We start from the raw sequence: 23,690 nt of genomic DNA on the forward strand, positions 1-23,690 counted from the left end.
AGATGTGACGTCAGACCTACAGGCAACTGGATCCAGACTTCCAGGACCACAGCATCTTGGAACTAGAAAACTCTAGAACCACGGGTTCTTACAATCAGAAAATTCCAGGACCATCAAATATCGGAACATTTTCATTCCACCCCCCCAAGGCTCTTAGAACCAAATAATTTCAGAGATGCAGCGTCTTGCAACCAAAGATCAGAACCACAGAAACTTGGATTTCCATGGTTTGGAGTTCTGGGAGCAAGGGCTCTTAGAAGCAGAAAATTCCAAAACAACAATCTCATTATCCCAGAGGACACGAGCCCTGGGTTCTTCCCGCCACCCAGACTAACAGACATCCAGGAACCAGCCAGGTCTTGGTGGGGTCGTTCCACAGTCCCCTGCCTCGGGGAGGTCTCTCTGCTCCCGGAACAGCAAAGGCAGGAAGGGAGACGGGGAAGAGAGGGGGCGCTTCTGAGCAAACCGAAGGAGAGAGGGTCTCTCCTCCAGGCCCTGGGCGGCTTCCTTTGCCGAGAGAGGAGCAGAAGAGAAAGAAAGCCCTTGATGCCACAGGTTTGGGCGGCGGGTATGTGGTCACAGGGGGTGGCAGGATCTACCCCCTCCCTGGCTGCAGGAGCTTGGAATTTTCTCCTGGCAGGAAGGGCCCACCCTCCTAGGAATGGAAAACAATCCTTGGCATCTGGCCCCCGAGGCATACAAGATTTTTGACAATCAAGCATTATTATCCTCCCTGCCTCACCCCAGCCCAGTGCAGAGGGGAAACCGAGGCAGGTGGGGTCTCTGTCTAAACCAAGAACCTGAATCTGCCCCTGGCAGATTCCACCCGTCCGCTTTCCTGACCGTGGAATGTCAGAGCTGAGACAGCCACTGGGGAGAGGCCTGGGTCAGGCCTGGCAGGGCATGTGGGATCTGAGACCAGAGAGGGCAGCCATTTACCCAAAGTCACCCAACACGGTGCAGCAGAGTCCCTTATTCCTTCCACTAAGGCTCACTTCTAGGGCCTCCTCCTCCAGGAAGTCTTCCCAGATCATGTTCCCCGGGGCCTCTTTGCCCCTTGAGACTTTACTGTTCCACCAAGCAGAGTGCTCTTAATTACTCAGGCTTTGTTTTCTAAGTATTTTGTACAAAAATGTCTCATCTTCCCAACCTATGCTGTGATGGTGTCTCCCCACTGGCCTGGAACCAGAAGCCTTGAGCTGAGGCCTCCATGCCCCCACTCAAACACCTCCATGGCTCCCCACTGCCCAGGGACAAAGTCTAAGGCAGCCTGGCACTCAGTTAGAGCTTTGTGGCTACACTCCAGCCTCATCCCTTGATCCCACCAGGCATGGGTATCACTGAGTTCCAGGCAGCCCCGCCAGGCCATCTCTCTGCAGCCCACTCCCCTCCCCGCTCCGTCCCCAGCCAGAGCATCGTCATCTCTAAGGCTTCAGCAAGGCCACCTGCCTGGGGCCAGTGCCTCCTCTGCACCACCTTGGGTTTCCCCTCTGCAGCCTCACTGCACTGCCTGTGGCAGCCTCTGCCCAGACACCCACTCCCCGAGGCTGGGGAGGCTGGGCTGGGACTCAGCCAGTCTGGGTCTTAGACCGACACCAATAGTGAGTCTTTACTGAGGGCCCGCCGCTGGTCTCGGCCCCTCACATACCTTTGCTCATCAAATCCCAGCAAGAGCCATAGAAATAGATTCTGGTCTGATCATGCCCATTTTTCAGATGATGAGACCAAGGCACAGTGTGCCTGAATTGCTTCCTCAGAGTCACACAGTCAGTGGCAGAGCTGGGATAGGTGCCCTGAAAGCCCAGCTCCAGAGCCCACGTGCTGTCCCGTTAGGTTGCATTGTCCAGGGAGAGGGAAGGACAGAAGTGCTGGGCCCACAACACTGGGGAGTCTCGGAGCATCCTGGAGCCAGAGACCACATAGCTCGACCGCCTAAAGCTCCGAGAGGGCATGGCCCTTGTTTCAGGACCCCCTCGGCCCACATAATTATACACAGAGAGACACACACAGATAGTCACACATACTCACACAGACTTGGACGCAAGCCCCCGGCCCCTGGGACCGGCTGCAGGAAGTCCTCAGCTGCCCAAGCCTTTTTCACTTCAGCTTTTCCTAAATTTGCTTTGAGGAAGTTGCTGCTGCCTTGGAGTTCTCCCCTCTCTCTCACGCACTCCAGACCACATCCCTTCCCACCCTGACTTCTCTGGAAGCTGGGAGAACAGGGAGTGGAGAAAACAAACAGTAAACATGATGAATAATTCCATTCTACAGATGGTGGCAGGGAATAGGCAGTGGAGGAGAGCAAGTTGAGCCCAGAGGGGCATCAGGAGTGCTGGGGGAGCAGGTTGCAGGGCAGTTAGGGTGATCTCCTCACTGAGAAAGCAGCATTTCTGCAGATTTCTAGGCGAGGGGCATTCCAGGAAGAGGGGAGAGCCAGTGCAAAGGTCCTGAGGCAGGAGTGAACCCGCCATGTTAGAGGAACAGAGAGGAAGCCAGTGTGGCTGTGGATGAGTAGGAGTGAGGGAGGGGACGTTGGGGAGGTGAAGGGCCTGGCCTACTGTGGTGGCCTGGGCTTTTCCTCTGGTGACTGGGCATCTGATAGGAGCTACGCAGGGTTTGGAGCAGAGGAGAGATGTTGTGTGTGTGTGTGTGTGTGTGTGTGTGTGTGTGTGTGTACACATGTAACAGGGCTACCCTGGTGGCGCAGTGGTCAAGAATCCACCTGCCAGCGCAGGGGACACGGGTTCGATCCCTGGTCCGGGAAGATCCCACATGCTTTGGAGCAACTAAGCCCGTGTGCCACAACTACTGAGTCTGCGTTCTAGAGCCCACAAGCCACAACTACCGAGCCCACGTGCAGCAACTGCTGAAGTCTGCGCGACTAGAGCCCGTGCTCTGCAACAAGAGAAGCCTCCGCAATGAGAAGCCTGCGCACCACAACCAAGAGTAGCCCTCGCTCGCCTCAACTAGAGAAAGCCTGCACGCGGCAACAAAGACCCAACACAACCAAAAATAAATAAAATAAATTTTAAAAAATTAAAAAAAAATACATGTAACATAAAATATACCAACTTAACTTTTTGGGGTTTTTTTGGCTGCACCGCGCTGGATGTGGGATCTTAGTTCCCCAACCGGGAATCCAGCCCTCCTCCCCTGCAGTAGAACTGTGGAGTCTTAACCACTGGACCACCAGGGAAGTCCAACTTAACTGTTTTGGTTTTTTTTTTGCGGTACGCGGGCCTCTCACTGTTGTGGTCTCTCCTGCTGCGGAGCACAGGCTCCGGACGTGCAGGCCCAGCAGCCATGGCTCACGGGCCCAGCCGCCCCGCGGCACGTGGGATCCTCCTGGACCAGGGCACAAACCCGCGTCCCCTGCATCGGCAGGTGGACTCGCAACCACTGAGCCACCAGGGAAGCCCCCAACTTAACCATTTTTAAGTACACAGTTCAGTGGTATGAAATACATTCACCTTGTCATGCAGCCATCACCACCATCCATCCCTGTCACTCATCTTGTAAAACTGAAACTCCATATGGAGGGATGCAACCTGACTTGAGTTCTAACAGGGTCACTCTGGTTGCTGGGTGGAGACTAGACAAGGGCACCCAGACAGAAGCAGGGGAACCAGACAGAAGGCAAGAGGCGGGAGCCCTGTTTTCCACCAGGGCCACGCTTCCTTGACCACCTGGATGACCTTGGGCAAATCACTTCACTCATTCTGAAGTTTGTTTATTCATACCTTCAGTCAATTAGTCTTTCAACAAATATTTATTGAACACCTACTACGTGCTCGGCACCGCGCTGGGTGCAGAGGGCACAAAATGAGCAGAGCAAACCCAGCCCCTGACTCGAGGAGGTGCCATCTGGCTGGGAAGATGGACACGGAGCAAAAAGCAGCAAAAATAATAATACAGTGATAGTCCTGGTGGGGGTGGTGAGGGAGGAGCTGAGAGTAGAGACAGCGAGCATCAGAGGGAAAAGCATTCCCAGCAGGGGGAACAGCCTAGGCAGACGCTCTCAGGGATCAGCCTCCTGCTTCTAGGAAAGGCTTCCTCTCCTTTCCCTCCTTTAGATAAAAGAGGCCCAGAGGAGCCTGGGGGTCAAGCCCAGATTCCTCTTCTGTGAAACAGGGGTCCTCGTCATACCTGCCAGCCCTTGATGTGAGGAGTAAATGAGCCAATGCACGGACAGGCCAAGAAGCCAACTGCCCCACTCCCACCCACCCCACCCTGGTGTGGAGAGGCGGGTCCCCTGTGATGAGGTGTGATGGAGGGTCTCAGGGAAGACCTCCCACAACCCACCCCAAATCTCTCCTCAATTTGCTTCCTGCTGTGCCTGAAATCTCTCCATTACAAACTCATTCCTTTGAACTGTGCTTTCCCACCCTTCCAGAACCATCCATTCCTATTCAGGTTAGCCCTGGGCTGGGTGTTGCTCAGCCTTCACAGTTCAGGTCAAGCCTCCCTCTTTCAGGAAGGCTTCCCCGATTGCTGCTGCCCATGGAATTCTCTCTCTTTCCCTCCTTTCCTTCCTCTCTCCCTTCACTCTGCACTGGCCTTTGGCATTCACAGTCCCAGCCTCGGAGCTGAAAGGGCCCTGAGAAATTGTCCAACCCAGACCTCCCTGAGCCCCCATGCTTCAGATGAGGAAACTGAGGCCCATATACTGTGTCCTCAGGGCAGCTGGGATGAGGGCCAGGCCAACAGCACAGATCAGACTTATTTGTTTTTAAATGAAATGTAAAATATTTCACACGTACCAAAGGAACTGTGGAGGCCACTGCCGAGTTTTACGTGCAGCTGGGGCTTCTTCATCTGCCTGCCGAGAGGCACTCCCCAGGCTGCGGGAACCACTCTCCCTTAGCAGCTCTCAGATCATTGCTTCCAGGTTTGTGCTATTGATCAGGTTTTAAAGATAAAAGCAAAGCTATGAAGCTCACTCTGAGGGCCAAACTAAACATATCTGTGGGCTGATTTGGCCCTTGGGCTGCCAAATTCCACTTCTGTGGGCTCTGTGGACCTTGGTGACAGACCAGTCAGCACCATGTGCTGGCTGTGTGAGCCTCAGAGAGTCAGCTGCCTTCTCTGAGCCCTGGTTTTGCCATCTGTGAAATGGAAGTAAAATACTGCCTCTTCAGGGGGCTGTCTGCACATTCAGTATTTACTGATGGAGAGTGTGTGCTGGACATTGAGTGAAGACTATAGGGCAGGGGCACATCCCATACAGGACCCCACTGAATCCTCCCTCCGGCCTCCGAGGGCTGTCGTGGTGCTGGGAAGAGACTGAGCCAGGATCCAGCCCTACTCAACACACAGGTCACCGCAGCAGACCCAGGAGGCCTGGGCAGAATGACTCTGGTGGTCCCACATGACCGAGGCACAGCAGCTTGTGATGAGCTGGTAGGTAGACTAGGGCTAAATTGCGACGCGTCTTGAATGCCACACCAAGGTGCCTGATGCGTAGGAGGTGCTTAATACATGTTTTCATTATATGAATGAATGAATGTGCAGTGGGGAGCCATGGAAAGCTCTTGAGCAGGGGAGGGCCCTGACTTTGATGGGATATATCTGTGGAGTGCTTAGGTTAGTGGCTGGCCCTGAGGAAGCAAGAGGACATGGTGTCTCAATGGGCCTTCGTGTTGCCGTGCTGGTGAGTTCACAGGACATGGGCTGATTGATGGACACGGTGTGGCTGTGTCAGTGTGGAGGTGTGTTCATGGGCACTGGTGTGTGAATGGGAGCTGCTGCCCCCTTCTGCTTGGGCTCCCTGCCTATAAAACAGGGGTGAGGACTTCCTGGTGGCGCACTGGTTAAGAATCCGCCTGCCAATGCAGGGGACACGGGTTCAAGCCCTGGTCCGGGAAGATCCCACATGCCGTGGAGCAACTAAGCCCGTGTGCCACAACTACTGAAGCCCGCGTGCCTAGAGGTCGTGCTCCGCAACAAGAGAAGCCACCGCAATGAGAAGCCCAGGAAGAGCCCACATGCCGTGGAGCAACTAAGCCCACGAGCCACAACTACTGAGCCTGCACGTGGAGCTCGTGCTCCACAAGAGAAGCCACCGCAATGAGAAGACCGCGCACCGCAACGAAGAGTAGCCCCTGCTCGCCACAACTGGAGAAATCCGCGCACAGCAATGAAGACCCAATGCAGCCAAAAATAAATAAATAAATAACGGGGGATAAAAATAAACAAATAAATAAATAAATTTTTTTTTAAAAAAAACGGGTGATAATAATGCTCCTTTCCTGTCGGGGGGTACTGCAAGAGTGGACGAGGCACATCCCTGCCTGGCCCGGTGCCCGGAGGGTGGGTAATCTTCACATCAGGACCATTGCCTGGGTCCTTGTGGTGCCCCAGGCTGAGCAACCAGGCTCTGAGGAGTGGCTGCCGTGGGGTGGGGACCCACTGGAGCAGCCCACGGGGGATGAGGTGATGGCCAGTGAGGATGGGGAAGTCGGCGAGTCGGCTATCTTTAGCTCCTTCCCTCATGGCCCTTTTCCTCTGCCTGGCGGCGTGGGGTGGGGGCGGGCAGCGGCCGGGAGGGGCTACTTCTCCATAGTCACATGAGGCCCGGTGGCCCAGAGGCCAGCTGTGGGGCTGGGGCAGGAGGAGGTGGGGCCGGCTGTGGTACCTGGCTCCCCCACCCCGACCTGTCTGCTGGCAGCCCTGAGGGTAGCGTCCCCTGGTGCCCCCATCTCTCAAGCAAGCAGGGGCCCAGGGTGCGCACCTACAAGAGGTGGCGGGCGAAGGAACATTGGTGCCGCGGTGGCTGCTGGGATGAGGTGTCCCTCCTGCTCCTCACCGGGAGCCTCCAGGCCTCCACTCGGTGAGGGCAGTGCTGTGCAGTGGTTAGCACTGAGCTGCTGGTGCCTGGATTTGACTCTCTGCTTCAGCACTCCTGAGTGAGAGGCCGTTGCTTGGTCTGTCCATGCCTCCGTGTCCTCATTGTGAAAACAGGAGTGTCAACAGGAACCTGGACTCACGACTCACAGGGCTGTCATGATCACTCCGTGAGACACAGCACCTAAGATGCCTGGCAGAGTATATTCTAGCTCTCTGACCTGGGAGGATTCTCTGAATCTCTCTGGGCCCCCATTTTCCCCATCTGTGAAATGGGAATAGTGATTGCAAGGATTAAATAAGATAGCTTTGAAAGGGTCCAACACAATGCTTGGCACACAGTAGGTCCTCAACAAATAAGCACCCTTGGGGACTTTCCTGGCAGTCCTGTGGTTAAGACTCCATACTTCCACTGCAGGGGGCATGGGTTCAATCCCTGGTTGGGGAGCTAAGATCATGCACGCTGCACATGCGGCCAAAAAAACCGAAACCAAATAAGCACCCGACTCTCTCCCTTGAGCCAAAATATGCTTTCCTGGCCCCTAGTACCATAGGTTCAGGGTGAAGTAATGCCCGGGCTCAAATCCCAGCCCTGACAGTTATACACTGTGTGCCCTTGGGCACGTGGCTCACTCTCTCTGAGCCTCAGTTTCTTGTTTATAAAATGGGGTAATAATAGAAGCTGCCTCAAGGGGTGATCCTGAGTATTGAGTTTATATATATAAAGTACTTAGGACAGTACCCAATAGTTATAAGGTATTCACAATTACTACTACCTGTCAGCCTGGGCACCATCCTCCAGAGGCACTCAAAGTCAACATGAGCGCTTGTTATCGAGGGCCAGGGGCAGGTGAAGTTGGGCCTTGGGCAGCATTGTGAGTCCAGGGGGCCGATGGATGCCAAGGACACAAGTCATTCAGACATTTAATAGTTCTGATGTATTAATAGGCCCTGGAAGTTTCCTGGATGCCACCTCTCTCATTCCTGGGCTCATGGATGTTGCTTTCTTGCCTCCAAGAGCTCGGGTCAGGCCCCTCTCCTCTCAGGGGTCCAGACCGGGCTTCAGAGCCTCTGCTGAAAGGACAGGGAGAGTTATTTGGGCTCCTGGGAGCAGGCCAGGAGTCCGGACCCCAGGAGGCACATGATGCTGGTGAGGTCGGCAGGCCCCGAGTGCCAGCCCAAGTGCCAGAACGTTGCATGAAGGGCAGGGGCACCACAGAAGCTTCAGACAAGTAGCTTCCTGCCAAGAGCCGATGGGAGGAGGGTGAGGCCGCTGGAAGCCAGGGCTGGGCCCCCCCTGGGGTGGGGGACAGGGCTGGAGGCTTTGGGGGATGAGGACTGAGGGGTGAACACGCAGCCCCCACGGGCAAGGCTGTCAGTGAGGATGGGGGGAGAGCACTTTGGGGTGAGCCCTCGAGGTGGCAGCAGGCTGTCCACCCCTCTATCCCCCAAGGCCATCCCCAGGTAAGCTACACGAAGTCACTGGCTCAGCCTTTTACGGCAGTGGTGGCTCCTGCCACCTCCCTGTTCCCACGTGCTCAGAAATTCCCAGCAGGTTTTTACTGTTTTTTTTGTTTTTGTTTTTTTTTCAGGAGGAATGTAATGAGGCTCCTTGTTCCGTCACCACAGGATCCCAGAGAGGTCTGTCTGGGGATTCTGGTGACAGGAAGCACACACCGCCAGGCACTTGGAGATGCACTCTCTGTGACACACACAAACAAGGTCTACAGGAGGCCCAGACCACTGCCCAGCCCACCACAGGCCTACGGAAATGCCTAGGGACCCCCTCGTGGGACACCCAGACGTACACAAGCATGGGCGACTCCCAAAGACCCTGGGAACAATATTTACTGAGCACCTACTATATGCCAGGTCCCGGCTATGGAGGCGGGGCTGGGGGGGGGAGCCGGTCCCACCTTTGTGGAACTCACTCAGCTGCCTCCCTCGGGAGTTCAGATCTGAGCCCCAAAGCCTCCTTCCCACTTCAGGGCCTCTGTGCCTACCGTTCCCTCTGCGTGGGGTGTTCTCCCCTTAGAGCTCCACCAGGCTGGATCCTTTACACCCTCAGGTCTCAGAAAGGACTCCTCTGCACCATCACTCGGCATCCCCATGTCCTCTCCTATTTCTTCACAGCATTCATCACTTTTTTTCTAAGTGCATTTAGGGGAATTCCCTGGCGGTCAGTGGTTAGGACTCCGTGCTTTCACCGCCATGGACCCGGGTTCAATCCCTGGTCAGGGAACCAATATCCCGCAAGCCATGCAGCATGGGCAAAAAAAAATCTATTTATTTTTTTGCGGTACGCGGGCCTCTCACCATTGTGGCCTCTCCCGTTGCGGAGCACAGGCTCCGGACGCGCAGGCTCAGCGGCCATGGCTCACGGGCCCAGCCGCTCCGCGGTACGTGGGATCTTCCCGGACCGGGGCACGAACCCTTGTCCCCTGCATCGGCAGGCGGACTCTCAACCACTGCGCCACCAGGGAAGCCCTTTTTTCTTTTTAATTAAAAAAATAAAGTGCATTTATATGAAAGTAACTTTCTCAATGTCCATAATACAGATGCACTTTCACAATCCAATATACAACTCAAAAAGTTTTACAGCCCCAAACTTATATTTACTAAGTTTCCAATTTGAATGAAGTCTAAAATATACAAATCAGGGCCCTGACCATACAAAAGGATAATATTCAAAGAAAGCTCAGTTCAGAATCATTCTTTGGATCCACAGCAGCTTTTGTAGTAATTAGATTTAACAGTAATATAATTCTAATGAATAAAGTTAAATCAGGGATCTCTAAATTCTGGCCCACATCTATCACCAATGACTCAGATGTTTCTTTCTAATGAATTAACCATTTCATGCATAAAGTTCTGAAATGGCCAACAGACCATAGAGATTTCTTTCGCTCCTGCTTAAAACCAAAAGCTTCAGCAAACTGCTGGCCTTAATTCAGGGCGAAAGCGTTATCACTTGTATTACCCAAATATTATCTTAGCAGACCAATGCTTTTTTTACTTCTTTAGGCCACAGGGCATGTGGGACCTTCAGGGATTGAACCCACACCCCCTGCAGTGGAAGAGCAGTCTTAACCACTGGACTGCCAGGGAAGTGCCTCATCACTTCTGAAACTGTCTTGTTTGCCTGTGTCTCCTGTCTGCCCTCCCCAACTGGAATAAAAGCTCCTTGAGTTCAGCACTGCTTCCCCAGCACCTGGAGGAGTGTTCTGTCCACCGCGGGCGCTCAGGTTTCTTGAGAATTAAGCTGATCCCACACACGTGGCTGAGCTTTCCGCTGCCCCCAGGAAGCCCAATTACTCGTCCTGACCAGTTCCAGGCATTCTGTGCACACGCTGGGACTGTCTTCCACACTGGGTCCCGTAACCACCACCTCTGAGGTGGCCAGTCACCAGCCAGATGAGGTTGAGGCTCAGATCTGTGATCTTGGGCGTGACTCAAAGCACTCACTGGCCAGGGGCAGGGCAGAAAGGAGGCTGGGGATGTGGGGATGGTCAACAGATAAGGGCTCAGCCCTTGTCAAGCACGCCTGCCCCTGAAAAGGCTCTTTGTGCACTCACGTGTGTGGGGACACGAGCGTGTGCTCTACCTGTGCTGTTGGAGGCACGTGTGCACACCCTCAGCCTGTTCTCTGGACCCACGTCCCGAGTCATCCTGGCCATACCTACAACTGGGCAGAGTCCCAAAAGGGAGTGAGGCCCAGCCAGGACGTCTCAAACCAGCTGGGTTTGTACCTGGGCTGGGTGGGCAGCTGGGTTTGTACCTGGGCTGGGTGGGCAGCTGGGTTCCAGGGCTGGCCTAAGGGTCTGGGGAGGCCCACAGGCTGAGGCCAAGGGCAACCGAGATGAGTGAGGGGATGAGGTGGGGCCACTGCCCAGCTCAGCACCCTCCCCAGGGTATGACTGGACAGAAGTGCAGTGAAAAGAACCCAAAGACCAGGAGCCCAGCTCCCACGCCTGGCTCTGCCACAGGTGCCTGGTGGCCTTGGGGCAGGTCCTGAACCACTCTGGCTATGGGCTTGACTCCCAGGATTATGGAACATCTGAAGAGACCCCGATTGGGGAAGGGATGCTGCGCCCCCCGCAAAGCCCAGAGGTCCTCCTGCAGGGTTGCCCCAACTGGGTGCTGCCCACTCTCGCCCCCTGGTGGCTCCAGGCTGAAATGCAGCTCTTGCCAGTCCAAGCCTCGATCCTGAGCTGACTGGTGCTGCATGGGGTGGCAAATTGGCCCAGAAGTTGGCTTTGAGGCCCACTGCCCCACACAGAGCTCAGAAGGGACTCCAGAAAAGTGGGCAGACAGACGTTGGGGAGTGGTCCCATGCCAAGGACTCTGGCTCAGCCCCTCCAGACCTCAGCCAGCCTCTGCCTCAGGGCCCACGTGTAATTCCTGCAACCTCCTGTGTGCCTTGACCGGACATCTTAGGGCCTCACGCGTCATGGGGATACCATGCTCATTGGGAACCAGAGGTTCAACTCGGCCACCTCCGGCCATCTTGAGACAGTATGGGACCTCCGTCTATGCCCAGCTATCACTATCCCTTTCGAAGAGGAAACTAAGGCTCAGAAGATGCCAGAACCCAGGTGATTAATTGGTGGGCAACCAGCCAGAAGACGGGGCAGGGCCGTTGGCGCTGCTGCAGTTGTGCTCTCTGCCCTCCGCTTAGGTGAGGCTGAGAGAAACACACCACACGGGCAGATGTGACTGCAGCTGGAAGGATAAGCAGGGGGCATCTTGTACACCTGGAATGCCAGGGGCTGGACTGGGGTTGTCACCCCACCAAAGGGTGGGCCAGACCTCACAGGCCTGGGTGCTGGGCTCTAGCAGCCTACGTGATGCAGGTACACAACAGGGTCGGCACAGGGGACACCAGCAGTGCACGGGGGCTGAGCCAAGTTACCAAAACAGACCTCGACCAGAATGGAAATTGGGGTTCAATGACCTCACCAGCCAGGTGAGCCTGGCCAAGGCACTCAAACTCTGCCGGCCCACATTCTCACCTGTTTTAATGAAGGCCTTGTTAATCACCAGGGCTTTCCTCAAAGCAAACATTCCAGTGTGCTCCTGAGTCCCAGGTGCCATTCAGGGCTTCTACGTGACACTCTCCCATGGCCAGAACTTTTGCCGCTGGCTACAGAAGAACCTCCACAAGCCCTAACTGGTACCCCTCCTGCATGGATTAGTGACTAAATTAGGTTATCTGTATACTCGGCAGAGAGCCAGGGTCTGCCCTGTCATGCCCATGGGCAACAGCAACACCAGATCCTCACTGCCTCCTTCCAAGCTGTATAGACACAACTTCTACAGCAGAGACCCAGCTTCCTGGCCCTGTGACGGAACATTTCACACAGAGCTCACCCCCCAGGCTGGCCGTACAGTGCAGGGCAGACCAGGCGGCTGGCTCTCGCCTCCCGCTTCACCTAGTCTGCTTCAAGCATGGGGCCCAGCAAGCGGTAGGGGAAAGAGGCAACCCAAGAGGTTGGGGGGACAGCATGCCTCTGGGAGCATGAGGGCCGAGGGAGGCAGCCAGGACCGGGAAGGTGAAGTACAGGCAGACGGATGTCACTGGAAAATAACTTTATTGAGATTCTACCAGCCATAAAATCTGTTCTGACATTAGGCCCCTTCTTCCTTTGCAATTCGGTCCTTCTTAAGTGGTCCCTGTGGAGAGAAATGCAGCAGGCAAGGTCAGAGATAGAAGGCAGTTAAGAATAACCACCCGCACAGCCCGGGGCACACACAGGCACAAGGCGGCCCCTCTGCACCAGCACCAGATGCGCAGGCTGCCAGGCGACAGCAGCTGAAAGCCATGCCCCCCCAGCCTGAGGGCAGCGAGCGAGGTGCTCACCATGAAAGCTTTCTTCTCCTCCACAGTCTGGAAGCGGCCGTGGCCAAATTTGGAGGTGGTATCAATAAACTTGAGGTCAATCTTCTCCAGGGCCCGCCGTTTGGTCTGCACCAGCAAGGACTGTGGACCAAGAGGGCAAGGGTACAAAGCCAAGCTTTTCTCTGTACCATCTTTGTTCACAGGTCCCTCATCTTCAGAGGGCAGAGGCCAACTCCATCTAAATCAGTCCTGGAATCAGGACACCCACCTACCCCAACCACCACCATCCAGCCACTACCAAGGGGCTTCCTCCTGCCACCAGGCGGATGAGAATACACTTAGGAAGAGAAGCAAACAGCTGGGCCAGACCAGACACGGAATTCCCTCCTCCCGGGCCTTCAAAGTCAGGAGCAGCAGCATCCCTCCCCGCCTTCCCTCCAACCCCCCTGGAACAAAGCTCAGCCTCACCTTGCGAAGGGTGAGCACTCGCTTCTTGGTTCCCACCACGCAGCCTTTGAGCATGACAAAGTCATTGGTCACTTCACCGTAGTGGACAAAGCCACCCTGGGAAGGAGCAAGGCCATCAAAGGTCAGCACAGATCAAGAATGGGGCTGGAGACAGGACTGACCACGCACACGACACCCCCCGCCCCCGCAGGTCCTGGTGGTCCCACCACCTGACCAGAGCTGTTCTCAGAAGGAAGGCAGCAAGGAATACTTCCGCAGTCTGACTCGGGCGCCGCACGCAGCGCTCATTCCAGGGCCTCATCACTGAACAGCTGGGCCTGCCACCCCACTCCTCACCAGCCAGTCTGCCCCCCACCAATGACAAAGGGTGGACAGACAGCTGGATGCTGTGCAGGGGTCCAGTTAACTGGCTGTAAAAATGGCCCCAGCCCCATAGGGGAGGCCTGGAACCGGAAACCCCCCCAGACCAGGTATCTGAGGCTTTGCATGGACAGCTCCCATTACTCACCAGAGGGTTGATGCTCTTGTCAGACAGATCGTAATCAGTAGAGGCATTGTTCTTGATCAGTTTGCCATCCTTGATGAGGTAGCCCTGGCCAATCTTGTAGATCTGAAGGAGGAAATGAGCATAAATACTTGAGAACAAGAAAACTGGGCGGGGAGACAGCTCAGAGGCCTCTGGAGCTGGCTGGAGGCAAGGACAGGCATTAGGGACAAATGATCCATCTTGGGGGTGGGCTAGCCTACAAAGGGCTCTGGGAAAGTAGCTATGACCTCGGCCCTAGTGAGGGGGCGTCCCAGGCTCGGAGCAAAGAAAAGGTGGCTGGGCTTGAACTGAAAACAATGCCATCCAGTGAGACAATGGATGAGGCCTCTCCAAACACCATGGAACAGGAGAGGGTAGACAAAGCTCATATCCTCAGCCCCGCCAAAGGTCAGCTGCACCAGAACCACCTTCAAGGACAGCACTTTACTATCATGACACCCAAGAGTCAGAACTGTGCCACCGGACATGAGCAACCAAGTCCACGGGATGCTCCACCACAAATGCACTGATGGTGACAGGGACTGGAACCCCCAATTCCCAATATTGGGACCACCCTGCCCCTCCTAGGGTTAAAGTCTCCAGAGGATCCCCTTGGGCACCTCACCTTCTTGTTGATCTCGGTGCGGTGATGGTAGCCTTTCTGCCCGGCCCGAGCCACAGAGAAGGCCACCCGTGCAGGATGCCACGCCCCAATACAGGCAACCTTGCGCAGCCCTCGGTGGGTCTTACGGGGCAGCTTCTTGGTGTGCCAACGGCTGGTGACCCCTGGAATAGACACATGCTATTACTGGGGTGCCTGGCACCCATGCCATTGGCCCTTTCCTGCTATGAATGCCCAACTTGAGTTTGTGGTACTGTGTCTACAGAACATGCAATGCAACACATGACTGCCATGTCCTCTCCCTTCTTATATCTCCATCCAAGCTTGAATACCAGCTGAGACAGAACCCTTGAATTACAATCAGCAAACAAGAACAGGCCTTGGAGAATCAGCCCTACTAGGACATCATGCTCATTTGGGAGCATTCAGGAAGCCTCCCAGTGTGTTCTGCAGTGTGCTCAAAGCGTATGTATGTCACCCCTGGTCCCACTTGCTATCCCAACCACCTGACCACAGCACTGTCCTCAGAAGGAAGGCAGCTAGGAATACTTCCGCAGTCTGACTCGGGCGCTGTGCCAGCGCTCATTCCAGGGCCTCATCACAGAACAGCTGGGCCTGACACCCCTCTCCCAGGTTAACCACAGCAATGTGGGCCACTGCAAAGCTCACCTTTGTAGCCTTTGCCCTTGGTCACCCCAATGACATCAATCATCTCATCCTGCCCAAACACTTGGTTCACAGGGACCTGCTGCTCTAGCCTCTCTCGGGCCCAGTCCAGTTTTTCGGCCACAGTGCCTCCGTTCACCTGGATCTCCATGAGGTGGGCCTTCTTCTGGCGTAGAGGAAGCAGGCGCATCTAAAAGGAACAGATGCTTCAAGGTGAAAGGAACTCAGGCTGGGCACAACAGGCAACAGTTTTGCTTTCCAGTGTTATGACTCCCCACTGGGTACCATTTCCCTTTCAATTCTGGTGCCTGAATCAGGTCAGAATAAGCTGTTCCTTGACAGACACACCAGGCCCACATTAAGAGAGGCTGATTTAACCAGATCCTGGGACCAACCAGCCCAATGTTCCTGATCACTGTCCTTTTGGCCAGTTCCTTTGGGGTACCTGCCCTGGTTTACCCTGGCCATCTACCTTGCTCTATTAACTATCAGTAAGCCACTTATTTTGGGAGCAGGGTAACACTGCGAGAGTACAAGCTGTGATTAAGGAATGAATCTGACCAGATTTTAAAGCTGTCCAGTGTTATCCTACTGACCCGTCTTCAGTAATGGACACACACCACAATCTATGGTAATCTGGTCACCACTAACCTCACAGGGCTACTGATCACTTAGGAATCATGGGTATACCCAGGATAATCGCCCAGACTGACAGCAAAGGTGGCACCCATTCCTACCCAGAGAACCAAGAGCTAATTCAGCTCACATGTCAGGTTTTAAGTGCAAATAGCCAGCATCTCAACACTATTTTCAGTTAGGCGCTAGACAATGTTAGTTATGACTCACCGGTTCCTTCAACCAGTTCTCCTAAAATGGGATATGGTTTTCCCTAATTAAGAACCATCGGGGACACAGTGCCCTCTGCTGGCAACAAAAAAAACCAACCCTATGTGAGGAGGCCTGGATGCCTTCTCAAACAGACAACTGTCCTTAATATGGCCCCAGGAACCCAGGCCTCAAGGCAGGGCACTGGCTGGACTGTGTTGCTTTTAACAACCCCTTCCTCCACCAGGAAAGAAGTTTAAGAACCTCAAAGTCTTACCATCCCTAAGATCCTGAGGCTTGACACAAAACCAGTGTGAGCTGAGGATCAACTCAGAAGATAACTGAACCCCCCAAAAGCCACAGGTGGTCATGCAGGTCATCACCTCCACAGACAAGAAGCAGTGGGCGCTCACCTGGGTGTGGGCAATGACACGGATGACCTGGCAGTACTTCTTCATGCTGCTGAAGTCCCTCTCCAGCTGCTTCTTGCCGTCTACATCCTGCCACTTCTTACAGTATTTGGTGAAGGCCTTCTTCTTAGATTTATGCCTTCAGAAGCAGAGCAGAGTTGGGGAGGGGGCCAGGTGCCAGCCTTCATCACCCCTCCAAGGGGCGAGCGGAAGGCACACGGGCACCGTGTGGGGACGGGGCTCATTGCCGGCTTCTAAGGAGCCTTTTCCACCGGCAAGCGGAGCCTGGATGGAGCTCATCGGGCAGAGCCGAGCGGAGCTGAGCAGAGGTCCACAGATTAATGATGCAAGTCACGTACTTTCAGACACACATGTTCTTGCTCCAGGTTACCCGTTCACTAGACCACACACTGGGGGTGGTGGGGTCTGGGGGGCATCACTGCTATCCCTCAGCTTCTAAGTAGACTCAACACTTGCCAGCAACTCAGGAAATACTGAACTGACTCAAGGTAGCACCCACTAAGGTGAACACTGAAGGAAATGTCTCAAGATGCTGCTCCCAGCACAGCAAAGAACTGTTCTGCTCTGTTATGCAACTAAACCCGACACCAGAGCAGCTCCTCCCACCCCAGCTATGGAGCTGAGGCCCTGCGCGGCACACTGCCCCTCCTGGCCAGCCTAACCCAGGGCGAGGGTGGCATCGGCTCCCTTACCAGTTCTTATAGAAGCGCCTTTTGCATTCATCACTGATATGTTCAGCAAAGATGGTCTTAAAGGTCCGGAGGCCTCGAGGTGTTTCCACGTAGCCCACAATGCCCACAATGACCATGGGCGGCGTCTCCACGATGGTCACAGCCTCCACAACTTCCTTCTTGTTCACCTCTGCAGAGGAAGCAGGCAGTTAGACCTGAGCGGGCTGCCTCAAGTACCCGGCAGGAGGGCTGTCTTTTGGGAAAATGTCGCGTACCCTTCCAGGCCAGCAAAGCAAGTTGCTTCAGATGACAGGAAGGTTTGTGGGGAAGTCTGCATTGCAGCCCAAACTCCCTCACTGCTGAATGCTCAGTCTGTGTGCATTGACCTTTTCAGCACAAAACTATCTGGACCCTACGCAGCCAAGTAACAGCCTGGTTTCGGTGCTGGTTTATCATAACCATCTCCAGAGACAAACTCCTTATTACCTAGAAAATACAAGAGCACTAAGTATAGTGAGGTAGTAATTCCTCAGCATAGACCATTTTAACTGTCTATTTACTGTGTTTCAATCACCAGCACCGTGTGTTCTACTTAGTGCCTTTTCTACTTCGAACTTCACAACCCAGGCACATGGGTAGTATTCAGGCGTTCAGGTGAGACTCATAGTTCAGTGCTGCCCCTAAAATGTGAGTGGAGTCTCTATTTAACCCTCAATGGTTGCCACCTCCCATGTTAGCATACTTCTCTGTGCTGCAGCTCTTGACCAATTTCCTCATCATGCTCCCTGACACCATTACATCCCTCTGCCTAAATCAAGCAGTACCAGCCACCTGAAGCCTGGAAGCATTCATCGATCCTAAAATATATTTCCACTGTGATATCCAGAGGTTCTGTTGATCTCTCCAAAGCCTGCTCTCCTGAGAGCTTTTGGCCCCATCTAGTCAGTTCCCACCAACTCCTACCCTCCCATCAGCTGGGAAGATGCAGCATGTACTTACTGGACCCTGGCCTATCGACCTCCCTCACAATGTGGGTCATGCCAGCCTTGTAGCCGAGGAAGGCTGTGAGGTGCACAGGCTTGCAAGAGTCATCCTTGGGGAAGCTCTTCACCTTCCCGCGGTGCCGGCTGCTGCGCTTCCGAGGCAGAAAGCCCAGGGACCCATGCCTGGGAGCGGAGAACTTCCTGTGAGACTAGGAGAAAATTATTGATCAACGTCAGCACCTTCTAAGTAGCTCACGCCTCTTCATCCCCAGAGGCCTAGGTTCTAAGAAGATTCCACGCCAGCAACCCAGGTAACAGGCTTACTGCTGGATTTACCCTTTTCGGGATCACACATCTAAAAGGCATTATTCGGCCAAATGAGTTGAACATTTATCTCAAACCCTCACCGTATAATTTATTTAAACAAGATGAACCATCCACCTTTTCCTCTGAAGAGGACAAAGGCACACCAGGTAATGGCATTAAAAATCGGTTAACAGGCAGCCTTATGTGCGAGTCAGTTAAGATTCTGACCACGCACGTATATACAATGGAATGTTACTCAGCCATAAGAAGGAACGAAATCGAGTTATTTGTGATGAGGTGGATGGACCTAGAATCTGTCATACAGAATGAAGTCAGAAAAAGAAAAATACCGTATGCCAACACACGTATATGGAATCTAAAAGGCCAGTACTGATGAACCTAGTGGCAGGGCAGGAATAAAGACGCAGACGTAGAGAACGGACTTGAGGACACAGGGGTGGGGAGATGCTGGGACGAAGTGAGAGAGTACCATTGACATATACACACTACCAAATGCAAAATGGACGGCTAGTGGGAAGCTGCTGCATAGCACAGGGAGATCAGCTCAGTGCTGTGTGACGACCTAGGATGGGATAGGGAGGGCGGGAGGGAGACGCAAGAGGGAGACAATATGGGGATATATGTATACATATAGATGATTCACGTTGTTGTGCGGCAGAAACTAACACAACAGTGTAAAGCAATTGTACTCCAATAAAGATTAAAAAAAAGAAAAACATTCTGTCCACAATAGGGACTCCTGGTTAAACGGCTGGGTGGCAGATAATGGTAGTAAAGGTTCCTCATGCTCCCAACGGGAGCTAACTGGCAAGTGGAGGCCACTAGAACTCGACAGAACCAAATCAGAACATGACAATCAGCACACAGTCTCTGTCCGCCCGTCAGTAAATTCATCATCTCTGGTTTCTGAAAACTCTAGAGGCCCAAGGAGTTGTACCAACCGTCCCAGACGTTTCAGAATGAGAATTCAACAACCCATACACAAAGCCTCCCCTGCCGCCTGCGGCCTGGATTGCTGCACCTCCCACTTTCACAACAGTGCCATACGCTGCCACCCAAGGTCCTCCTGGCGAAAGTGCTCATGACTCGGATCTCGAGTGCTGAGGCCGAGATCTAGGAATAATCCATGGCTTGAAGATTGTCGGGCCCGGGCTCCCCAACCCAGCTCCCGTGGCAAGGCCTCTCGCCAGCAGACCGGCAGGCCCAAAGGCAACCTCAGGCCTCGGACATTTTCAGAAAATAGACCCGACTGCGGATTCTGCTGAGTGCCCCATGCTCCTAGAGCAGAACCGCGGCGCCGGGTGAGGCGAGATGGCGGGGATGTGCCGCGGATTCACTTATGCCGCCGCGGCAGACAAGTAGAAGTCCGCCATAATGAACCTTACCATCCTGCCGTCGGATGCTGCCGGTAGAGATCGTTCGAGTCTCGGCGCGCTATATATAAATTCCAGTCTGGCCCCGCCCCTTCCGGCGTGAGAGCGCGCGCCCGCGGCAGACGTCGGGTCGGGGGGCGGGTACTGGGTGCCGTTTCCACGCAAGCTCGTCCTCGCCTTGCTTACGTTCCGACCGGGACGTCAGTTTCGTAGGCGGGACTTAGAGGCTCTACGGCGAGCGGCTGAGTTCAAACTTAGGGAAAAGCCTCGGACTCGGCGGCATAGAGTTGTCCTGAGGCATTGGGCAGCAGCCAAATTTGATGAAACGGCTGTTACGGTGAAGGAAAATGGCAACGTCGGTTCTTTTCATATGAAATGCAGGTTTCATATGAAACCTCTGGAATTGAGTAACCCTGTTGGGGCTTCAGTTCCAAGGCGCTTTCCCACGTGGTATCCCGCTTCCGTCCCACGCAGCGTTGTTGCCATTTTGCAGGCACATAGAAATGGGACGACTCGCACCGTTTCCACCAGCTCGAAGTTGGAGAGGAAAGACAGGAACCCTGGTTTCCTGGCTCCCAACCCAGAGCCGCTTCCCGGTACCAGCTTGCCTTTAATGCTTCCTGATTTCGGGCCCCCCTCCCTCGCCCCATCTCGGCTACTCCTCCGAGAATCTGGCTGTGGGGGCCCGTGCTTGGTTCTGAAGGTCTTAGGCAACGGAACCACCTCACCGTCTAGGGTCATGGGTCCAGCTGCCCGGCCTCAGGGACCCTGGCCCTCCCTGCTTCCCAGACTCTGCATGAATGGCCCTTGCTGATGTCTGCTTGGGCTCGGGGTCACCTAGGTTCTAGGAGGCTGCTAAGTGGCTCTCCCTGCCGCCAGGCTTGCCCCTCCAAATCTTTCTGAGAATCAAATCTCTTCTTGTTACTTCCCATGCCCCTCCCCACGCCCACCCCCAACCCTCGTTTTTTTCTGTGGATTAAGCCTTAACTTCTGAGCCTGCCAGCCAAGAATCTGCCCTAACTAGCTACTCCAGCCTCTTCGCTGCAGGCGAATACACACTTTTTCATAGATCGCCACCTTCCACATCCATCCTACGCCAGTCCTGTTCTTGGATTCTGGGCCTGACCATTGCTCACACAATTGTTAAAAACATTCTCTCATGTAACCCTCACGCCATCCCCCAGTGGCAGTGCTGATAGTCCTCAGTCCCTTATTGGAAGTCTTTGGGGCCAGATATGTATCCAAATTCAGCATTCTTCATGTTTTAGATAATACCGTGCAATATGGTGCACATACTGTATATTATGTAATCATCCCTAAACTGTTGAATGAAACACATTAATTCTGCTAAGAAACGTGAATATTCACATGGAGTGGGATAAGTATAAATAGCCTCACAGTTAAAGGCTAACTTAGCTACCTAAAAAATTCAGGTTAGTTTGGTTTTTGCCACCAAATGACTTAAGAAGTTTTTTCATAATGCCATTTACAGCAACATGGATTGACCTAGAGATTATCATACTGAGTGAAGTAAGTCAGAAAGAGAAAGACCAATACCGTGTGATATCACATATGTGGAATCTAAAATATGATACAATTGAACTTATTTACAAAACAGAAACGGACTCACAGACATAGAAAACAAACTTACGGTTACCAAAGAGGAAAGGGGGAGGGGTGGATTTGGCGTTTGGGATTAGCAGATACAAACTACTATACATAAAATAGATAAACAAGGTGCTACTGTATAGCACAGGGAACTATATTCAATATCCTATAATAAACCGTAATGAAAATGAATATGAAAAAAATATAACTGAATCATTTTGCTATACACCAGAAACTGACACAACGTTGTAAATCAACTATACCTCAATTAAAAAAACGTTTTTTTCATTTCAGAATTGCAGACAAGGAATTATGGCCCATATGACACAGAAAACTAAGTTCAGGCCAAGAGGAAATAATTTGGCAAAAGTCAAGCAATTAATAAAGGACAGAGCTCAAGTCTGACTGAGTCTAGGTTGGGTTTTCATGACATCAGACTCAGGGTTCAGTAGCCCTTTCACTGGAAAAGGAGCTCTGGGGTCCTGAGTCACTCATTCACTCAATAAGAAATTCTTCCTAAAGGCCTGCTCTGTGCCAGGTACTGCACCAGTCTGTGGGAATTTGTAAGAGAACAAGACAGCTACCATTGCAGACCAAATAAGACTGTTTAAAATTGTGATGAGGGTTGACAAAGATTTAACAAACAATGTTACCAAAGGTCCTGGACAAACCATTCCCCCTAAAAGGAATTCCCTCTTTCCAGTCAGAGAAAAGAGAGTATCAACAGACCTGCACAGTCCTGCCGGTTGTGCACATAGCTCACTGGGTTATTGCCTTGGGCCTCAGTTTCCCCAGCTGTCAAATGAGGGATTCATTCATTCACTCAGCAAATGTGTACTGAGCCTACTCTGCCTAAGAATGACATTAAAGGACCAACTAAAGGTGAGAATAAGGTAGAAGGGCTTTCACTACTCCATGGAAGCTGTCAAGTGGGTGACCTGGAAAAGGACACTGAGGGTAGACATGAAGGAGCAGAATCAGGAGATATTTAGGATAGCAGGATCCGGAGACTATTTGTATGAGTCATTGTGGGTGGGGGCAGGGAGAGGAAGCAGAGATGACAGGAGTCAGGATATCCGTTTTGGAATATTGGATAGATAATGTTACTTTTAGAAAGGATAGATTAATTTATATATGTAGGTTTGGATTCAGTTATGGGGTTAACTGTATCTTTCCTTCTTCCAAGAACATGTCTAAGACTACACAGCAAGGTGTATGCAAATCAACAAGAAAAAAATAAGGGACTTCCCTGGTGGCACAGTGGTTAGCAATCCGCCTGCCAATGCAGAGGACACTGGTTTGATCCCTGGTCTGGGAAGATCCCACATGCCGAGGAGCAACGAAGCCCGTGCGCCACAACTACTGAGTCTGTGCTCTAAAGCCTGCGAGCCACAACTACTGAAGCCCACGCGCCGAGAGCCCGTGCTCCGCAACAAGAGAAGCCACCGCAATGAGAAGCCCGCGCACCGCAACGAAGAGTAGCCCCCGCTTGCTGCAGCTAGAGAAATTCCACGCGCAGCAATGAAAACCCAACGCAGCCAAAAATTTTTTTTTAATTAAAAAAAATATTTAAAAAGGAAAAGTCTATTTAAAGGAAAAAAAAAAGTAAGGACGTGAGTGAAGGGAAATAAAATGAAGCCAGAGAGGGATTGATGCCGAAAGCTCAGCCTCTCTGTACACCCATGACGAATCGAATCTCGGAGACAGTTTTGGGTGAAACAGAAAAGAATAGCTTTATTGCTTTGCCAGGCAAAGGGGGACACAGAGGGCTCCTGCCCTCGAAAACTATGTGTCCCAACTCAGGGTGGGGTTCTTAGTTGCTGCATGTGGAATCTTCGTTGTGGCGGGTGTGTGGGATCTAGTTCCCTGACCAGGGATCAGAGCCGGGCCCCCTGCATTGGGAGGGTGGAGTCTTAACCGCTGGACCACCAGGAAGTCCCTGGTCCCTTTAATCTTGCCTCAGGTGGTTTCTTGGCTGCTCCTCCCTTGATTAGCAACTGTTCAAATCTGCCCTTTGGAACTCAGGGAAGGTCAGGAAGTCTGGAGTCTTGCCTACAAGAAATGGGGGGACAAAAAGGCCTCCGTGCCCGGGAGCCCCACAGGGCCCCGCTCGGTTTCACGATCACACCCAAAAAAAACATTATAGAACTCTTGTTTGTCTTAGAGTAGTCCTCCCACTAGGTTTCAAGCCTCTGTCCAGCTAAATAAGAAAGATAAATATGATTAGTAACATGATTCACAATATCCACATGATAAAAACAAACCAGTGGCCAAAGGAATCCACTGTGCCTAAAATAAGGCTTGAAAGAAATTTCTCTGGGGAGATGGGGTTCTCCTAAACGGGCCAAAGTGGGATGCAGCTAATGACACCCTGAACATCACCCCTCAGTGAACACACAATTGTTGAGCATATTTGATGCGGACCAGTGAAATCAGGGTGACTCACCAAGCCCATCTGCATGAGCTCTTTACAAAAGGCCAAAACAGGGCTTCCCTGGTGGCGCAGTG

General features: G+C 53.0%; 1 protein-coding gene across 1 annotated transcript; it reads right to left on the minus strand.

The window, feature by feature from the left end:
- Positions 1–12,417: 12,417 nt before the first annotated feature.
- RPL3 (ribosomal protein L3) lies at positions 12,418–19,658 on the minus strand. Its single transcript, XM_082635138.1, has 10 exons — positions 19,587–19,658; positions 17,891–18,083; positions 16,913–17,081; positions 16,203–16,338; positions 14,968–15,154; positions 14,302–14,462; positions 13,659–13,760; positions 13,151–13,246; positions 12,704–12,823; positions 12,418–12,516 (listed from the first exon to the last, which is right to left on the minus strand). The coding sequence occupies exons 1-10, from the start codon at positions 19,587–19,589 to the stop codon at positions 12,472–12,474; spliced, it is 1,212 nt and encodes a 403-aa protein (XP_082491264.1). The 5' UTR covers positions 19,590–19,658; the 3' UTR covers positions 12,418–12,471.
- Between the last annotated feature and the right edge of the window lie 4,032 nt (positions 19,659–23,690).

This window comes from Mesoplodon mirus, assembly GCF_964341445.2.
Source record: "Mesoplodon mirus genome assembly, chromosome: 11".
NCBI lineage: Eukaryota > Metazoa > Chordata > Mammalia > Artiodactyla > Ziphiidae > Mesoplodon > Mesoplodon mirus.